Source organism: Bombus pascuorum, chromosome 15 (genome assembly GCF_905332965.1).
Source record: "Bombus pascuorum chromosome 15, iyBomPasc1.1, whole genome shotgun sequence".
NCBI classification, from domain to species: Eukaryota; Metazoa; Arthropoda; class Insecta; order Hymenoptera; family Apidae; genus Bombus; species Bombus pascuorum.
Window position 1 is genome coordinate 4,562,196 of NC_083502.1, and position 19,169 is coordinate 4,581,364.

Below are 19,169 nucleotides of genomic sequence, written 5' to 3' on the forward strand. Positions count from 1 at the left end.
CTGTTTCGGTGAGTCAGAAACATAAATGTCACTCTGAGTTAACTTTTACTGAATAATTTGCGAATATTAAATATGTAGTGCATTGGGTGTCCTGACAATTGTAATGTATTGGGTGTCCTTTGAAATTTGTGTTAAATAAAATCAAATAAAGGACGCTATCAAAGCAATACTTTTTGATTTTTCAGAGTTCATAACATTTTAAGTTTTGAAAAAAAAAAAAAATAGTTTTTAATACATATTTGTGTATTTCAATTTTGGTATATAAAAGGTTTTATACATAAAAGTTATATTATCTCTTATGTAGTATTATACAGGGTATTTCAAGGTTTAACAGCCAAATATTGTCAGTATATTATATGGATAAAATCAAGCAAAAAGTGTTAAGCACATAGTTAATTTGCAACTGTATTAAAAAATTAAAAAAATATTGACAAAGTATAGCTGTTAACTTCTGGAATACTCTGTATGATATCGTATATATAATTTCCTATAGTTAGTAAATGATAATTTTAAGAACTAATTATTAGGCCACCTTTTGAATCATAAAGATCATTTTGACTGACTATATTCAAATTGAGTTTTATTATATAAAATTGAAATTAGAAATTAGAAATAATAATATAAACTTCGATTATCCTTGTATATTTACAAGAAATAATTTATTATGTAAAAGAAGTAATTTTTACAAAATTTACAAATTTCGTACAAATCAGTTTTTGGCTAAAATTATTTGAACACTATATTTTCTTTTCCGGAAGTACTTCACTAATTCCGTACATTCCCGCCAATAATCTTCCGTGTGAAGTTGGTACTGGTTCTTTTGGTGCCAAATATGGACCCTTTTCATCCATATACACGTATCTAAATTTTCGTTAAAAATTAATTAAAATTTTTTATAAACGTTGTGATATATTAAAATTTCATACTTTAAAAATTCCCATTTTAAAATATACAAAACTATAATACAAAAGGCAATGTAGATATTAATTTTGAAAACATACGGTAATCTCAAGACCCAGTAAGCACTTTGCGATAACTTTATCGGTTCATCGCAACCAGTAACAAAAATTGGACAAGGTGGAGGTCCAGGTTGTACTCTAGGATTTACTGTAACATGAACAGGTGCTTTTGGCGTCACTACGTGAATTCTCATTAATTGAGCTATTAGAGGCTTTGTTTGTCTGAAAATTAAAAAATTAATTCAATATTAATTCAAAATTAATTTAATATCATTTATTTGGAGCTAAAATAAATTCGATCATTATCATTATTTGGATTTAAATTAAATTTAATTATCTGAATTTCTATCCAAATTGTTTTCTAAATATTCACATACCGACAAGGACACGGAAAATAGAGCGGCATGTCCGCAGTACTGGATGTGACTTTATTTCCACTGTCCTTTACAATCCCATTTCCAGTAGCCTTCAGAACCTTATCCGGCGCAGATGCCATAAATCTGTGTCCTCTTGGACACTCGTATTCCACTCCCACAAATATTTTCACTACAAATTCCTTTCCGCCTTTTGATTTCCGACCACGAATAGTATTCATATTTTGAAAATTCTTTCCTCTCGGACAATAGTTATGGGTTCCATGATCACCTATAGTAGGCCACAAAGAGCCTCTTTCTTTTTGATGCTCTAGTCTAATAAAAAATTAATTGGTACAAATTAAATCTAACTTAATGATGAAACTGAATTTCTTGGTTTATTAAATTACCTAACAGTCACATCCCACGGTAAAAGAAAAGCGGAAGTGGCTAAAACACCAGCTTGGTGTTGTAAACCCAAATTATGAGAGTATAGGCTACTTGGTCCAAGGCAAACTAGGGACCAGCTAGAGAATTGTGGCAATAAACCAGCTGGTGATTCTGTATGTAACATTCCTGGTAGATACTCTGTTGTTGAAGGCTGCCTGACTAGAGATTTCTCTATAGAATTGATGAATATTAAAATATAATATTACAATTAATCTTCTTAAAGAATAGTTACCTTTTGCATTTTCTGCGTCACTATCTGACACTTCTATAACTACTTTATGGGCGTCACTAGGTGTTAGACTGGTTTTACTGCTGAGCTTAGGAACATCTTCATTAGTTTCACTCGTTGGAGGTGACTGTCCTCCACTTCCATATGGAGTTCGAATATCATCTAAAGTCATAACCTTAATGTCATAAACTTAACTTTTCAAAGAATTTTTTATCAATAGATTAACTTTTCAACAAATTCTTTACCACAGGATTGAATTGTAAATAATTATGAACAATAAAACAAAAATACCATTCAAAGTGTTAACTCCTAAGCTGCAAGCTTGAGTATTTCCTTCAGATGTTGGAGATTCTGCATGAGTGAAAGAGTCCTCTCGTTTAGTAGAAAACAACTGTGCAGGCCTGTAACAAGAGTGTGCCATTGTTCATACTCTAAGAGACAGAAATCTATTATCAATATTGATATAAAATTATTATAAATATTTTACCTATAATTATGAGTACTTGGCTGGAAAACAGGAAACTGTATGTTCTCTAACTGAGAACATCCACATTGTTTAGCTAGCATTTGGAAATAATCATAGTTGGCCTGTCTCAGACTGAATGGGTCCTCTCTTGAACCCTGACAACGACCACAATTACAAGCACAGATGTATCGAACTCCACTACAATGTTCCCTAATTGGTAAGTCACTGTAAAATGATATAACATTATATTGAGATTACATAATAGATAATGTGAGATGATAAATCATTTTCCCTGTATCACGCACTTGTCATTCTCTCTTTGTTCTGTTTGCTCCCCACCTCCAGCGCCCTCACTTCCACCTCTGTGTATCGGATTCGTGCAAGGATTCCCTGTCAGAGACAATACTTCGCACATCTGCCTCCCAGATCTCCAGTGCTTCTCGCATTCGGCCTGTAGTTTTTCATTAAACTCTTCAAACAAAGGGCCTCGTGCATGCATCTCAAAGACCCCCATTGCATGTGCCAATTTTGTTTCGTGATATGCTCTGATGTAAATATTGAGGGATTACTTTATGTAAATTTTTTTTGGGGAATTTTTGAATACCTTGTGTAGTGTTGGGGCAGGTTCTCTTGGTAAGCCTGAAGGGCTCGTGGGAGTACTTTGCTGCATCTACTCTTACTGAACTTTACATCAGTATCTAACAAGCTGTGTAATGTTAGTAGTTCTTTATCTGTTCCATGTATAAAATAGTCGTACACTTTGTTTGCCACTTCACAGAATATTGTAACATTAGGTATCTGATAAAAGAATGGTTGAAGTTAGAAACAAACTAAATGTAAAATTGTAATTTAATATTAGTTATTTTTATTATTGATCTGACCTCAAAATAGGCAGGTACAGAGTGTCTTCCAACATTGTCATCAAAACCTCTTGCAAAGGCTAGGTTTATATGCTGTTGTAGAAATGATCTAAAGGAACGAGTTTCTGTGAACATATATGGAGTTATTATTATTTTGATTATGTGGTTTTAATTCAGTAATATTCTTACCAGTTTCTGTATCGTCTATTTGAATATTGGAATCCTGACTAGCCAAACTCCTTGACGTACTTCCTCCAGAGCTAACTTTGCAACTCTGTATGAGCTTCTTTGCCATGTAGCCCAGAATATCCCTGGATTCTGTTGTACCAGTGTGTACATATACGAATTCTTGATTTGCAGGAATTGCAAACAGTGAATTTGAGCTGAAAATTCACTCACATGTTGTTTACCTCAAATTAAACAATGTTTGAGTTTTGTAGTCTTTATATTTACCTAATATTAGTTACTATTCGATTTTTCCTCAATACTTGGTATATCTGATCTTCTAAGGAATGCTCCAGTTTCTTGATATTAGCTCCACTGGCAGGATCTTGAAACACAGTGGGACAAGTTTCAAAATAGAATAAAACTCTAGGAGAGCAGGGTCTAACATTTGATACCCAGTCCTTGGGTAAACTGTATATGGAACTTAGGACATCAGAAAGTTGTGGAGAAACCTTTTGTCTGAAAATCAAAGCATACATTTGTATTCAAGATTTGTATTGTATTGTGGAACAGTATATTTATTGAAAGAAATTAAATATATACCTCACCATATCCATGGCTCTGAATAAATGTACATAACTGTAGTCAAATGTGTGAGTCGGATGAGTAAGAATAATAACATGCGATATGTGAAATAAAACTAGTAATGCTCTAGCATATTTGTCTCTCATGTGTGCCCATACACTAAGGAAATCCTTGCAGTCCTGTTTTTCTAGGAACTTATCATATTCTGTTAAAAGGGTGTGTGTATCTAATAATCCTCTTAAATGCAAGTATATAGTTCTATCTTTAAAATCGTAGTATCCCTCAATCTCACACTAGAAATAATTTCATTAGTGTTATTTTCATACAAATTATTTTAGGGATTCTAATGTATTCTTAAATAAACTCTTACAAATGATTCTTTTTCTACTTCTGGTTCATCCAGGAGGCCCACCTGCAGGATTGAACTGAGCATGTTGGTCTTGCATCCTTTTGCACTATATTGTGACTTTCCAAATACAGATACTATCACTACCTTTTTGTCTGTGTGTACAAAACTAAAAAGAAAATATTGAGAAAAAACAAATATTTGCTTCTGTATTATGATAAATACCAAAATATTTCTATATACAGGATATCACATTCACTGTTATTTTTAATTAATAAATTTATAAATCAATAAAATAGTTGTCGAATTTAGAAAACTTTTTCTTTATTAAAATAAAAATGATTTTTTTCGTTAAATTACCTTCCTGCGCTGCATGGAAGTCGGAATTTTTGCGGTCGCATTGTATATTTGTTTGTCGACTTAAAGGTTATGTTATTGCGTGCTATGGTTATAAGACAGCAGCGCACAATGCAATGTAATGAAGTACATTTGCAGCAGGTTATAAACTTTATTAAAAAATTGCAGAAACATGAATAAATGTAGTTATTCTGTATTAAGCAATTTATTTTTTAGCAATATCTTTTTGCATAACTTTAACCTTTTTTAAATGTATTTAGGTGAAGATTGTTATGATTTCTAGTAACACCATGAAACAAATTTTCTTAATCGCACTAGAAAAAATATTTAGTTATTTATAATTGAGCATTAAGTAACTTAAATGATTGGGATTTTTTCTTTATGGTATGTCTAGTTATATTATCGTTTGTGTAAGGTGTCAAACATTATTATCGATTTGGACGGACTTCATACAATTCGATTGTTTATTGGCTCATCACTTGGAGCTAGTGAAATAGCTATTTGGATGACAATTTCATCAGCTCCATATTCATTAGCTAAGAAGAGAACTATAATCTCATCAGCGAATATTAATTTAATGCAGTCGTAGGAGGTTTTCGTTACAATATGGTATTAACGAAAGAATATCGCATATGTATGCCGCTTACTACAGGAGAGGTAAATCTTTCTGAATTTTTAATGTTAATTGTTACTACAGCTTTGTGTAAATATTTCTTCTATATACAGGTTTTAGAAATTTTCGTTTTTAACATTCCGTTATAATTTTCTACTCTGTCAGTTAATATTTTCTCACAATTCTTGATTAAGCACAATTAGAACTTTGGTTTACTTCAGTTGAATTAAAGAATTTCAATTATTGATTATATTCTTTGTAGTATCGCATAGGGCAACTTTATATGATTGCTAGACACAGTCATGAGCAATCAGATAATGATGAAGGTGTTGAGGTTGTTGAAAATGTGGAGTGTGACGATCCAGAACACGGAAAGGGTCAATATACAGAGAAACGAATCCATCTATCTAGGTAATTTTCATGGCATCACTTATATCTCTAAATTTAGACTATTATGGAGGTTGATACCTCATATTTGTTATATTAAATTACAGTAAATTGCCATATTGGATTCAATCTCTCATTCCTCGAATATTTTATGTCACAGAGAAGGCATGGAATTATTATCCCTTTACTGTCACAGGTACCTTAAGATGTAGTTAATATTTCATCAAATAGAATCCAAAAATGTTTCTTTCTAGCTAATAATATGACTTTTTTTCATGTTGCTTATCTTGCTTGTCTACCAAGAATACACTGTAAGTATAAAAATTGTAGCTTTATGTGAGGTTTCTTATTACATAAAATTTTACTTTTTAGTGTTCTTTTATTCCAAAATTGTACATTTCAATAAAAACGCGATATGAGGATAACAATGGATCTACAGAAAATGTATGTAAATGAGTTTTATATGTAAATAGTATCAATTCTGTTACATATAATGCTATTAAAATAGTGTTTAGGTCTGTCTCCTATCGAATTGATTCATCGTGAGGTTGATTTTGTGGACATTGCTTACGACGAATTATCCGCGAAGCACTATAAAGAGGAGGAGGTATTGTTATTATTATAACACCTAGGTCTTGACTTAGAAATTTACATTCGTGAATATCTTTACTTTAGGACCCAAAATTCTTTAAATCTCAACGAACTGGTCGTGGGCCATTGGTAGAAGGGTGGAAAGGCACTACACAGCCTATAATGTGTTCTTATAAGCTAGTTCAAGCTTCTTTTGAAGTGTGGGGTATGCAAACTCGAGTGGAAGACTTCATTCATAGAGTAATTTGTTTATAAATATTCATAAAGTACTCGAATTACGAAATTTACAACTGTAATGATGTTATTCTTACATCTGCAGTGTATTAGAGATATTTTATTATTGGGTCATCGTCAAGCATTTGCATGGATTGATGAGTGGTATGACATGACACTGGAGGATGTTCGACAGTATGAACAAAAGATGCAAGCTGAAACTAATGAGAAAGTGCGACTCAGAAATATGAACAACGAGAAGTCACCAACATCAACCACACCAACTTCATCAATGCCGTCTTCACCATTACCCAAATCTCCTACACAGTCCACTCGATCATGGTTCTCTTGGTCTTAGCCATATTGTTAGAGTAATCAACCTATTTAGGGAACGTAATTATAATTGTGCAAATAAATATCGGCACTTTCGATTCTGTGTGTGTATGTGTGTGTGTGTATATATATATATATATATATATTTGTGTATATATATTTATATATACATATATACATACATACATACATATATATATATATATATGTATATGTATGTACATTATAGCCAGGTACCTGCAACAGGATTTGCGAACCAGAGTTCCTGATCTGTTCTTCTTTTCTAGATCATTTTTCTGCAATATTGTCAAAGAAAGAATATCTATCGTCTATGCAATGTTGAATATTTTTATAGTTTATTCATGTCTATACTAATCAGTTTAGGACTAGTTGAAAGTAGTATTTTAAAAAGTGCAGGTTTCTCGCGAACTTATGTTAACTTTAGTACTTGTTCTCCTTTATAACATTCATTGCAGATTATATTGTTGTATTTTAAGTTAAAGGTATTTATAAAATAATTTTACCAAGGTAGGAAATAAAGATTTCCGGAGTAGTTCTTGAATCATTGTAAATGTCGTAAAAGTAGTAGCGAAACTTAGACCTAGTTAGGGAAGGCACCATCGTACATCCAAAGTGGATAATTATTGATATTATATACACACCGGCTTAAGCTATATTGATGTGTGAAACACTGTAAAGATCAGTGATTAGTGTTTAACATAAGAACTATTAATTGTCGTAGCAGATCGTATACTATGCTATGTGTATACTATTTCTTGATGCAACTACGAACTCTCACGGCACTAATGAATTGTGTTCTGTTTTTGATTTAATAATGAGGTTTATATTAACTTAAAGATAGCTATAGTATTTTTTCTAATTCAATAGCAGGTTGTACATACAGAATTATCTGAGGTAGGATATTAATTCTACTTTTTATAGGCTTTAAAAGGTATCAGGAGTATCTGTTTTTAATTTTGTGTTAGCATCTGAATTCTCTGCTGTTTCTAATTTATAATAATTATGTGCTGTCCAAAATTTTCTTGGGACCAAAACAGACCTTAAAACAAAAAGAGGTGGAAAGATACACACGCACAACAATTCACTTTTAATTTTTATATAAAGTTAAAGCTTGAAACTACAGTTGTACACACTTGCAATGTGCATATTGTGCCGTGGAAAGAAAAATGTTTGATCTCATTGTTAAGAATCTTTTCATCGCTTAATTTCCATTGCTTGTAACATGTTTAAAATTGTGTTCTTTTTTAAAAGGGTACTCACTGCAGAGCATTTAATTGCCTCTTTATTGTATGAATATGTATTTAAATAAACGTTTCAAGCTATTCTTTTCAGAAGATTGGTTATTTTATTGTTTAGTCTGTAAATTTACAACCAACCGGATAGTTTAACACTAAGTTTACAGTAAGTGTAATAAGTACATAACAGTTTGATGAGCAAAAAAGCCAGTTGAATAGCTTTCATACATTGGATACTCACTGTGCAAAGGATTAGTCAAAATCAGTGAATTGTCTATGTTCACTCACTTTTACAAAACTACATAGCAGTAAAATTAGAATATTTAAATTACATTAACACTACCAAGGCATTTCAAGTGGCTGTGCTTCTTTAAGAATTATTGGTCAGAAATCAAATGAAGAACCTTAGTAATGATATTTGACTCAATATACTGTTTCTTAGGTTATTTATCTTCGTATTGAAACACTAAAAAAAGAAAAAGAAATCAAATTGCGTTAGAACTATTTATTTATCCAACAACAGTTCCAAAATATTCAATTTCATTTTATACTTTTTTCATGGAGGGTGCAGATTAAAATGGTTTACGAAATAGGAAAATTTGCTGAAGTCAGGTGTATTATTTGCAACTAAGTAATTGCCCGGATCAAAAGAGCGTCGCGAAGTGGTCCTGAACTTTTAATTATCTTCAAAATCGGCATGGAATTAATAAACTTCTATCTCTGACTGTAAGACTCGTTTCATACTACTTTAACCAGTTACCCTTCTTACCTTGCTTGTTTATCATATTCGTCTAGCAGTCGCATATAGAGTAGAGAAAAATCAGTGGAGAGACCGCTTCGTAAGAGCCATTGATATCTTACTCATTGATATCTTTTTGTGGAAATTCTTTCTTTGGTGTTTCTTACTTATTGAAATTTTGAGCTTGTCACTGTTTTTTTTATTACTATTTATTTGTTGGTGTCTTTTAATTTTTTTTAATTGTTGCAACGGTTTCTTTTTACGTCTTACTTAATCATTGAAGTTCTTTATTGTCCTCGTTATCCCTCTTCCACCGCCGCAAATTTTTGTTTCACACTTGCCTTCTTTTATTATTGGAATTTTATTTTTGTGCAATTTTTTATATTGCTTTTTTCTTGCTCAACGACCTCCTTTTTGCTGGATTCTTTTCTATTCGAGTTTTTTTTTTTTCATTGATACTTGTGCTGCTTTCTTTTATCGTTAGGAATTTTCTATGGTATATACTATTTTTCTTTATTGTATGGATACATTTCGCACACTTCCTATAACAGAGAAAAATTATTTTCGAAATTGCTTCGATATGTACTATGATTTCTAATTTATTTGATTTTTAAATTTATACAATATATATAGTGGAACTTCTCACTTAAACATATCATTTGCATCATTTTCTTTAAGTATTTCTTACTTTAGGTACTTCCTCCTTCCTTCCTTTTCCAGTAATTACCCAGTTTCATTGATTACTATTACTATATTCCCTCCACTACTTCACTTCATAACCACCATCAATCTACCACCTTCTCCACTTGATTATTCCTCATCCTTGCACTCCTTGCACATATTACCTATCTTCATCCTTATTTCTCCTATATCCTCTCCTATATCCTATTCCTGCTTTAATATATCTTCTTCTTGGAAACTTTTTTCTTCACCAGTTTAATGCAATCACTATATGATACTTTTGATAATAAGTTTTCTCCACGTAAATTATTGCAAGTAAGTTTCTGATACCTATTCAAGTAGAACTTAATTATTTTCGAATAATTTGTATAATAATAAAAAATATACAGGGTGTGCTAATAAGAAAAGAATAACTCGTTATTGACTTTATCACAAAACTGTTTGAAATAAAATTTATTGTATTCGAAATGCCTGATCAAGTGAATATAATTTATTTTTTTAAATGGCACTGTGTATATTTTTCATTTTATACCGTATATTTCATACCATTAGTCGATTCAGATGTACATTCTCTACAAACGAATATCAATTTTATTTTATATTAACTGGCTACCCACACGGTATTCGAATTTATGTGTATTACCCTTTGTTCGAACACTCTTTGGGGGTTGAATTTCGAAAAACGCTTAATCACGTGGTTGTTTACTTTAAAGGAGAAGGTTAAAGTGGACATAATAATAAAAAAATTTGTTTACACTTAAGTTTAATTTCATCCACATTATAAGAGAAGTATATTGGGCTCTCGAATAAAATAAATTTTATTCCAAACATTTTTTGAGTCAAAAGATAATGAGTTATTTCAAGTGCTCATACTTACTGTCTCATTTTTTATATATGTGTATTTTTTAATAGACCTATAAAATAGAAATTTTTCTTTCTTAATGCTTCTAAATATTTTTTGAGTAATTTTTATTTATCAAATTATCAAATTATCAAATGATTGCAAAAATAAAATGATAATACAAGTGTCTGAAATGCAAAGTAAATAATAATAATATATGTCATTATTATAATTATAACATATAAAATAATATACGTAATTATTTGTTGCTTGCTTTATGGAGAAGGTAGCGTACTTTTGGACGGCACTGTACAAGAGGTTGGCGAAACGTCGCACCGATTTAGAGAAATTTCGCTGTAACTTGCACGGTGATTGCTTTTTGAAAAAGAGATCAGTGGAAGCAATCGTTTTCCCGATATATTCTCCGATATATTCTATCTTTTTTATTTCAATAATAATATAGTTCGCCCAGAGGCGATACTGTGTTTTATTGTAGCCGAATTTATCTCTAGAGCCGTTAAATTTTTTATTAATAAAATATAACCAATCAAACGATGTTTAAGAAAATTGGAGATTTGATCGTTTAATAAAAGTCGAGAGGATAAAAATTTACCTTTAATTACCTTATTTCACTTTATTTTTTATTTTTATACATAAATTAATCTTGTTTATGAATTAATCTTTCTCAATTTTTATAAATAACAAACTAAATACTCGATAAGCTGAGTAATTTTCTGCAGAAATAATTATGAGCACAAAATGTCCAATGCGACAACCGGTGGTCTAATTAGACTATATGTAAATTCCCAAATTTCAACATTTTCAAAAAAATTCTATTAATCTACCAAAGAACTGGAAACCATCTGAAAGTATAAAAAAATAGTAATTGAACATTCTTATTAGTAAGTCTCAACAGCAAGATCGAAAAAACCAGCTTAATCCTGTCGCGATCCTGTCTCGAATTTTGCAATCTTTTTCTCGATTTAGCAAAAGCTTCATAATGTCTTAAAGACATGTTTATCGTAAAAGACGAGACGTAAAAAAAATAACAATTTTTTCATATTGAATTCGAATTTGAAATATTTTTTAACATAAAAACATGGTCGACAGAATACACACACAACTAAATACACACATAAAACATTAATCAATAGCAGAGAAGAATTAAAAAACCGTTTACGGAAAAAAGCTGCTGCCCATGTATCGTTCGATTTGAGGATCCCTGTGCACCTCGTTGCTCAGGCTGACCTAGTTTCATTCGTATAAGAAGGTTTGCTCGTGCGTAGGGATATTTCGGCTAATATTTAATTGTCAATAACTAAAAAACAAAGCCGAAAATGCAATTTTTTTATTCTTGATTTTCATCTTATTTTAGCTTCAAGAATCCCTCTTAAATTTTTTTACATCTGTAACCGAACGTCCCGTATATTGTACAAATGTCCGCAACATTCAGCTTGCAGATCTAATATTACAACGGAGTAACTTGAAAAACTGCTAATAACCAAAGAAGAGCAGTATATTCTTTTATAAAAACAGTGTTAAAAATAAGAGGATTGGTGACTATTATTATTATTATTATTGATGATATATATGATGCAATGTATTTTTGTTGCTGATTGTACATATATTCAAAATACGTGACTTTCAAGTGAGATTATATTGGTGTGCCAGTATTTTTGTGATCGACCGTAGTTAAATTAAATTTAGAAATGTTTTCCATCCTTGATCAGTTAACCACAGCTATAGTTAATTCTCTGTGCAAAAGGCAGAAGTATTTTCCTACTATAAACGATTATGCAAACGTTCGATGCTGTTAAAAGTGTAACCACGCGGTAAGAAAGAGCTTCTGGCTCGCTTCTCACTATGAAGGAAGAAAGAATGGGTTCCTCCCCCCTTTATCACGTGGCCATGGTGCGTCACGTGTTCTATGGGCCGCGTGAGGTCGACAGTGTCGACACCAGACACGTGAACAACCCAATCGAGGATATTGTATTTTCGGATTAATGGAAATTCACTCTGATCAACACTGTTCGTCCTACTATCTGAATTAATTAACGGCCTTCTACATCTGTCCCTCCTTCGTGTTTCGTAATCGCCAATCCATTTAATTAACATGTACCCTATCTGTCTTTTTGCGCCCTTGCGTTTGCGTAACCGGAATTATAACCAAGATAAGTTGAACTCGGTTCTTCGACGAGGTTGAAATCGTTTCTTTTTGTTTCTCTTTTATTTATTTATGCAATGTCACGTTAGCTTTCGAAGCCATTATTGTTATTACATATTTATTTTACCTAGCTCCTCTCTTGTTATTATATTAGGTTCTTTAATTTTTCTTAAAATTTACAGTTCACCTTATACACGACAATCCATAAAATATAACATTTTTAACGAATATATACGCTTTTAAAGCTATTAGCGACCGCTGTTATGTTTTGCAGTCTCTAAATACTTCTAAATACGTAAGTAGGTAATTTCTTAAAAAAGAATTTCAAAGGATTCTTCTGTAAGAAAAATAGAAATTATTTACCAAATAATTCCTGTAATTTATAATAGACGACATTTACCAAATATTCTATATAGAATATTTACTCTCTATTTAATCTCTAACCTAATGCAATTTGGAAATGACTTGCCGTCGATTCCAAAAATAATATCATTTAAACGTCTTGAACATTTCAGGTAGAGTTCACTTGAAATGACTTAAATAGCCAACAGGAGGTCCATTGTTGGCCACAGGACGATTCACGTCACCGCAAGCCTCGTGGTTGCGTATAATTGGTTTGCGCGAATAAGGATCCACGCTGGCGCGAACGACTCTGTGGACAAATGGTGGAGGGGTTGAGGTGCGATTCCTTGCGCGACTAGACGCGTCTCTAGCCAGTTCGGAACAGTTACCGCGCGTACTTTGTCACGTTCGCATCGCTTATCGTGGTCGCAAGCTCACCGCGAAACTAGAACTGCTTTTTCTCAGTGATCCTGAGCATTTCGTCTTCGCTTCGAGGCTCTTTTAATTCCTTGCATTGTGTCACTGGTGAGGCTTGTAAATATTTTGAAATGTATTTTTATTTTTATATTATTCGTTTATAATTTACTATAATTACTAGATGGTGAATTTTTAGATAAGTTAATACTGTTAAAAATATAATTAGAAAAACAGAACGTTTGTAGAAAATTGCTTCACTTATCAAATATTATAGAAATGTTTATACATTCTTTATGTATTGTTTATATATATATCTTCGTACTATATGCAATAATGTGCACTCTATGTGATTTTGCATTTTCTAATATTCTATGGATACATAAAAATCCGCAGTTCAACAATTGCCGATAGTTATACCATTTGCTGAAATTAATCGTAGTTATGTTATTTACTTTGATTCTTCCATTACATGTGAAACGTGCTTTTGCAAGTATTCTTTAAGCGGATGTTTACTTTTAAATTTTATACAATTAGTAATTTGTAAGATATAATATGATTTGTGCAAGGGTATTTTAAATACTTGTACAATTAGTTTCAATTATTTAATTTAAATTATTTATTGTTAAGTATAAATTGTTAATTGTTTGATTTCAAGTGGTTTAAAGTAATCATCGATAGAATTTGGAAATAGGAAATTTTTGATAATTTTAATATCAAAAGAGTGTCAATAGAATTTTTGTCTTTGTAGTTGAGGGTGGTGTACACGAGTGTTTGATCAAGTTTTTCGCTGATTCTTCCAAAAGTGACTAGCAGAAGATAAGTTCAAAGCTTTTTATTCATAAAATTCTCTGCATAGTTTCTTGTTATAAATCTTTTCTCAGAAGAATCTTGGATAGAAAATTATTTAACATATTCTTTTACCTTTAAATTATTTAATAGTGTGCTTTTCAGATCTGATATAGCTGTTGATCTGTATAATATATTTCGCACTTCTCCTCTATAAACAATTTTTACCTCTGCAAGTATTTCTACCTTTTCCTAATGTTTATAAGAATCGTTAGATCGTTCCAAATTGTGATCTCCAAACGTAATTAAGATGTTCTTGATCTCAGATTAAATTTTATTCTTCAGTCTTAGATAAAGTTTCCTTCATAATCCATATCAGTTTTCATAAGGCTCTTCAAGTATTCTATCATATCTAGCAATTACAAGAATCATTAAGCTCAACGTAATTGATCTCTAGATTAGACTTCATTTTTGTTTTTATAATTATAAAAATTGTTCTTGACCTCCCTATTTTTATTTTGTCCCTTTAAGATACAATTTCATCTACTCTTACAAGTGTTTTCAAATATTCCATTTTTCTTAATGGCGAGGAAAGGAATCACCGTAGCCAGGCTGTTAGCAACTGCAGAAACGATGCTGATCGCTTCACCTCCCACTGCTTCTGTCTCATTAACTGAAAAACGATATTCCATGGCATCCACGTTCTTCTATTTATCGACGCCAGTGGAAGGAATGACCTGTGCAGACGCAATATCGTTGAAAGTACAGCTTCCAGTTTCATCGACGATTCGTCGACGCGTAATTATTCACGTGTGCACCACGTTAATACACATGCTCGCGATTTCCAATTATCCGCAACTCTCTCGACATTTCTCCACCCCCTCCCCTTCCCGATGTCCCTTCCCTCATCACCAATTATTTCCTTCTCGCGAGAAACATTTTATCCTATTGGCCACTAAATCTAATTAAGCTTTGTTATTGCTTTGTTCTATGACAGCCTAATACAACATCAGTAACGTTCTGTGAATGAAGAAATATTACATATCGGACAAATTACTGTAAAATTACTCTTTCATTGTTTTGTACAGTTGCAAGATGTATGATATCTTTAATGACTGGAGAAATAATTAAGTTGGAATACGAGGTAGTAATATACACGGGATATAATATATATAGTATAATAATGTAGTATATATTGTGCAATACTAAAAATAGAGTACTATAATATGCTACTACCATAAGTACTAGTCTATACTATATACTAATATGAGGTAGTAGCATGCACAGGATAGTAATGTAGTATATATTGTGTAGTACTAAAAATAGAATACTATAATATACTACTGCTATAAGTACTAGTATATAGTATTACTATAAGTAGTATATACTATTACTACAATAACTAGTTACTACTAGTTACTATTACTATGAACTAGTAATATATTTCTCCTGTAATATTTTTTGTTCGCTTTATTTTACTTACAAATGCTTCGTTAATTGCTTCAATTAAATGCTAATACCCTTCAAAATAAAAATTAATTGTCGAATATATTTCGACCCAATTAAATTGCATCTGCATCATTATACCGCTACGAATAACACAATTATGCTAGGAGATCCATTAAAACAAGTTGCTGGATGTTGTCTGACCAATCTTCGCTTATTCTCCTTATGCAGTTCGAATACCTGTCTGTATCTTTGGAATATCTCACAAATTGGAATTTCCTTTAAACTAAGCATTTTTCGATTCAAATATCTTAATACTTTCTCGTAGAGAATTCAAAAATGCATCGAACATATAAATGAAATTAAATAAACGAATAAAGAATTATAGAGTTCCATTCAAAAACAGAATGCAATTTCCCGGTGCATCGTTATATACTAAGAAAAAAAAAAAAAAAAAAAAAGAAAATAAACTAAACGAGTACCTATGAATATAGATGCTATCATACCATTCAACTTTTCTCTCTACAGTATTTTTTTCTATCTCTCACCGACTTTGAGATAAAAACCTGTTCTATTGTGAAACCCATTCTATATATGTGTTTATTTATTTTTTGGCTGTACCATACAGGAAACTTTGCTTACATATTTCTCTCATTCTCCTGCTTTGTTTGGATACAGAGCTTTTGTTTAGAGCATTCATCCACACTTCCACCCCAAACACACGTATCTCATCTTACGTCTGATACTAACTCTTAAACATACGACCTTTTTATTTTTTTAAATTTTATATCATATATATTTCTGTGTTTCAGTTATATTTGTCGTGCTACAAATACTTTAAAATTGTCTATCGGTCTTTTCATAGCGAGTTGACAATCTGTTTCCTTGGTCAGTCAGGAGCATCTTGAATTGCAGATAAAACGAGAGCACGTGATGCGCCTAAGAGATTGGAAGCAAAAATCTCTGACCAGAGTGACTCTTTATTCATCTCTTGGATACTTATTGAATCGGATCTTTTCCTGTTTCCATTGGGGTTTCAGCATCGAGGAAAGAAAATGATGTGAGTTTTCCTTTAGATTGAATAGTGTTTTGAGGTTACGATCTCGGGAGAGATAAGCAGAGACACGTTCCTTTTTCGCATATTGATAGTTATTGGTTAAAATGTCTTTTATTTCTAATGAAATTGAAATGAAAAATATCTCAAAATTAGAATATTTCGGGGAATATTACGAATTAAGATAGTTTCATCAATTGGGAAAGATTAGGTTTCTTCATTATATCAAGTTGTAACTCTATCTTAATTTTAATGTTAGATATTCCTTTATTATTTCATATTATTTTCATTCGTTTAATATTTTACACTAAAAATTGCAATCTTCTCGTTTTTATCTTATTTGTTATTATCCACAAAATACAGCTGAAATCATGTATATTTGAAAATTAGAATTTTTTGGCTAACGTTCTATCACAAGGGTATTTCATCAGCAGCGAATAATTAGGTTCCCTATTTGTATTTAAAAGTCACTGTCTTTTCCCGTTTTTATTATTATTTCATGAAATTATGATTCTCCGGAATATTCTATCTACGTGCTAGAATTACATTTTCATAAAGAATGAACAGGAAAAGTATACCCATTCCATTCCATCAAGCGATGAAATTAAAATTTTCACGAAGAATGAACGAGAAAAAGTATTTCTATTCTAACACGTGATAAAACTAGAATCTCTCATCCGATTCCGGAATCACACTTGTTGCAATAGTTGAAAATCGGTAACTGTAGCGAACAGTGGTTGATAACTCGTCAAGATCTCGAGGGTTAGCGAACTTAGAACGAGAAGAGCTGTGATTGTAGACGTCTGGAGGACTGTGGCTTCTTGTTTAGTATGCAATACGCCACTATCTGCCTACGCAACAGTCACTAGGTCGTCGTTATAATTTCATCCTTTCGATATGCGACCAGTGTTCCATAAATTTCCTCCTGGCTTCCTCGATTCTGGGTGCCTCTGGCATCATAGTGGTCACTGGACCATGTTAACTACATCGATGAGCTATTGACATGGATATACCGCTGTTGGACCCAATGGAACTTTTATGGCTAGTAGCTTCATCATTATTATTGGGTCGCTCGGAAAATTAGTTTCGATTTTTACAGAACGCGAAGGGCCCAAGGAATCTGACAGGTTCTGGAAGGATAGAATACTCAAAGGAACCTTGAGAAAGATCGCGGAACAAAACGCCACCTACCTAAAGTATAGTATTCAGATTATGAAACTTTTCATCTGAATGTGTCATTTTGGCGGTATTTTAGGTCGCTAAAGTTGAAGAAGATGAGGGTCATTTTTCACGGAAGTAAACGATTTTGAAAATTCGGCTGACAAAGATCTTAATCGTAGAAATCCGCGTAAGATCGTGGTCGTGCAGAGCTGTAAGCTGCAAGCGACAGAACAGGTGATGGCGCTACTAGCCAATGCCAATACTACAAATGCCTATTTTACCATTTACCACTCTCTGTACGATTACGGCGTAATCTGCCGCCTCATGACGTCCGCAGAATAAAAGATAGCTCGAACCGAATCCATTTCTCACGATTCAAACGCGTACAGAGTAGGCTACATAGTAGTTTCGGACCACCGAATTTGAAAAAAGATGTGAAAATTCGCCAGCATTTTGCACATCAACAGGTAGACTGACATTTTTTTACGCGTTATACATGATATATTTTTTCTCATTTAAATTGCTTCTTAAATTACTTTCTCACAAAAAAAAAAAATATTGCTGGAGATGGGAGGAAATGTGACAATTATATTTAAAGAGGTCAATTACATAATATCTACATTCGACAGTATAAGGTTGCTTCTAAAAAATGAAGCAGTAGTTACACCTTCTGTATTCATAAAAAAGCACAATGTTAACTTCCGATGGTATAGCATTCTTTGTCATTTTATTCTATCCTCATATTCTTTTCCATCGTCCTTTTTCATCTCTGACATTTCAAAGATGTAGTTTGATCTAATTGCGTGGGACACCCTCTATATTACATAATACAGAATTAATATTTCTTATATAATTGAACATTTTCATAACACGCTACAGTACCTATACCAATTTGATCAGATTATTGAAAAAGTTACTGAAATAGTTGTAAAATTCCAGGATTATGAAAATTCTTAAAAACTTTAATTCAAAATTGAGTAAAAGTCAAATATGATAAATCTATTCATTCTAAAACCCAATTCAATCTAATTTAATCTAATTTAATCTAATTTAATGGTGAATACTAATATTCACCAGTATTAATATTACCCAAGAATTTCAAAGGTAGTAAAACTTTTTAACAAACCAATTGAAATCTGTGTAAATCAAAATATGATCATCTATTTATCCCGGCTTTCACCCCAATCTATTGGATTGGAAAATAAGTCATTGCGGGTTTTGTCATTAGATGGTATTGACAAAATCCACAATCACTTAGTTGCCAACCCAATAGTTCACTCCAGAATATTGCAATGTTAATACCCAGCAGAATGCTGAAGGAGTCCATAAAATAGTTTCAAAATTTCGAGGCCAATAAAACTTTCTAACAAAGCAC

General features: G+C 32.0%; 2 protein-coding genes and 1 long non-coding RNA gene across 3 annotated transcripts; 1 reads left to right on the forward strand and 2 right to left on the reverse strand.

The window, feature by feature from the left end:
* Positions 1-626: 626 nt before the first annotated feature.
* LOC132914893 (nonsense-mediated mRNA decay factor SMG8) lies at positions 627-5,136 on the reverse strand. Its single transcript, XM_060974390.1, has 15 exons — positions 4,774-5,136; positions 4,438-4,582; positions 4,086-4,360; positions 3,771-4,001; positions 3,507-3,700; positions 3,339-3,442; positions 3,062-3,255; positions 2,763-3,002; positions 2,479-2,682; positions 2,283-2,392; positions 1,995-2,153; positions 1,723-1,933; positions 1,337-1,648; positions 1,002-1,181; positions 627-861 (listed from the first exon to the last, which is right to left on the reverse strand). The coding sequence occupies exons 1-15, from the start codon at positions 4,812-4,814 to the stop codon at positions 738-740; spliced, it is 2,724 nt and encodes a 907-aa protein (XP_060830373.1). The 5' UTR covers positions 4,815-5,136; the 3' UTR covers positions 627-737.
* A 97-nt stretch (positions 5,137-5,233) lies between these two features.
* Positions 5,234-8,262, forward strand: LOC132914894 (cytoplasmic phosphatidylinositol transfer protein 1). The gene is made up of 8 exons (XM_060974391.1): positions 5,234-5,427; positions 5,646-5,794; positions 5,878-5,966; positions 6,074-6,081; positions 6,143-6,214; positions 6,279-6,377; positions 6,446-6,601; positions 6,681-8,262. Exons 1-8 carry the CDS (start codon positions 5,377-5,379, stop codon positions 6,930-6,932), a joined length of 876 nt encoding a protein of 291 aa, XP_060830374.1. The 5' UTR covers positions 5,234-5,376; the 3' UTR covers positions 6,933-8,262.
* Positions 8,263-8,540: 278 nt separating this feature from the next.
* Positions 8,541-8,946, reverse strand: LOC132914734 (uncharacterized). The gene is made up of 2 exons (XR_009659667.1): positions 8,715-8,946; positions 8,541-8,629 (listed from the first exon to the last, which is right to left on the reverse strand). It is a non-coding gene; the product is annotated as an uncharacterized LOC132914734 (long non-coding RNA).
* Positions 8,947-19,169: the final 10,223 nt, after the last annotated feature.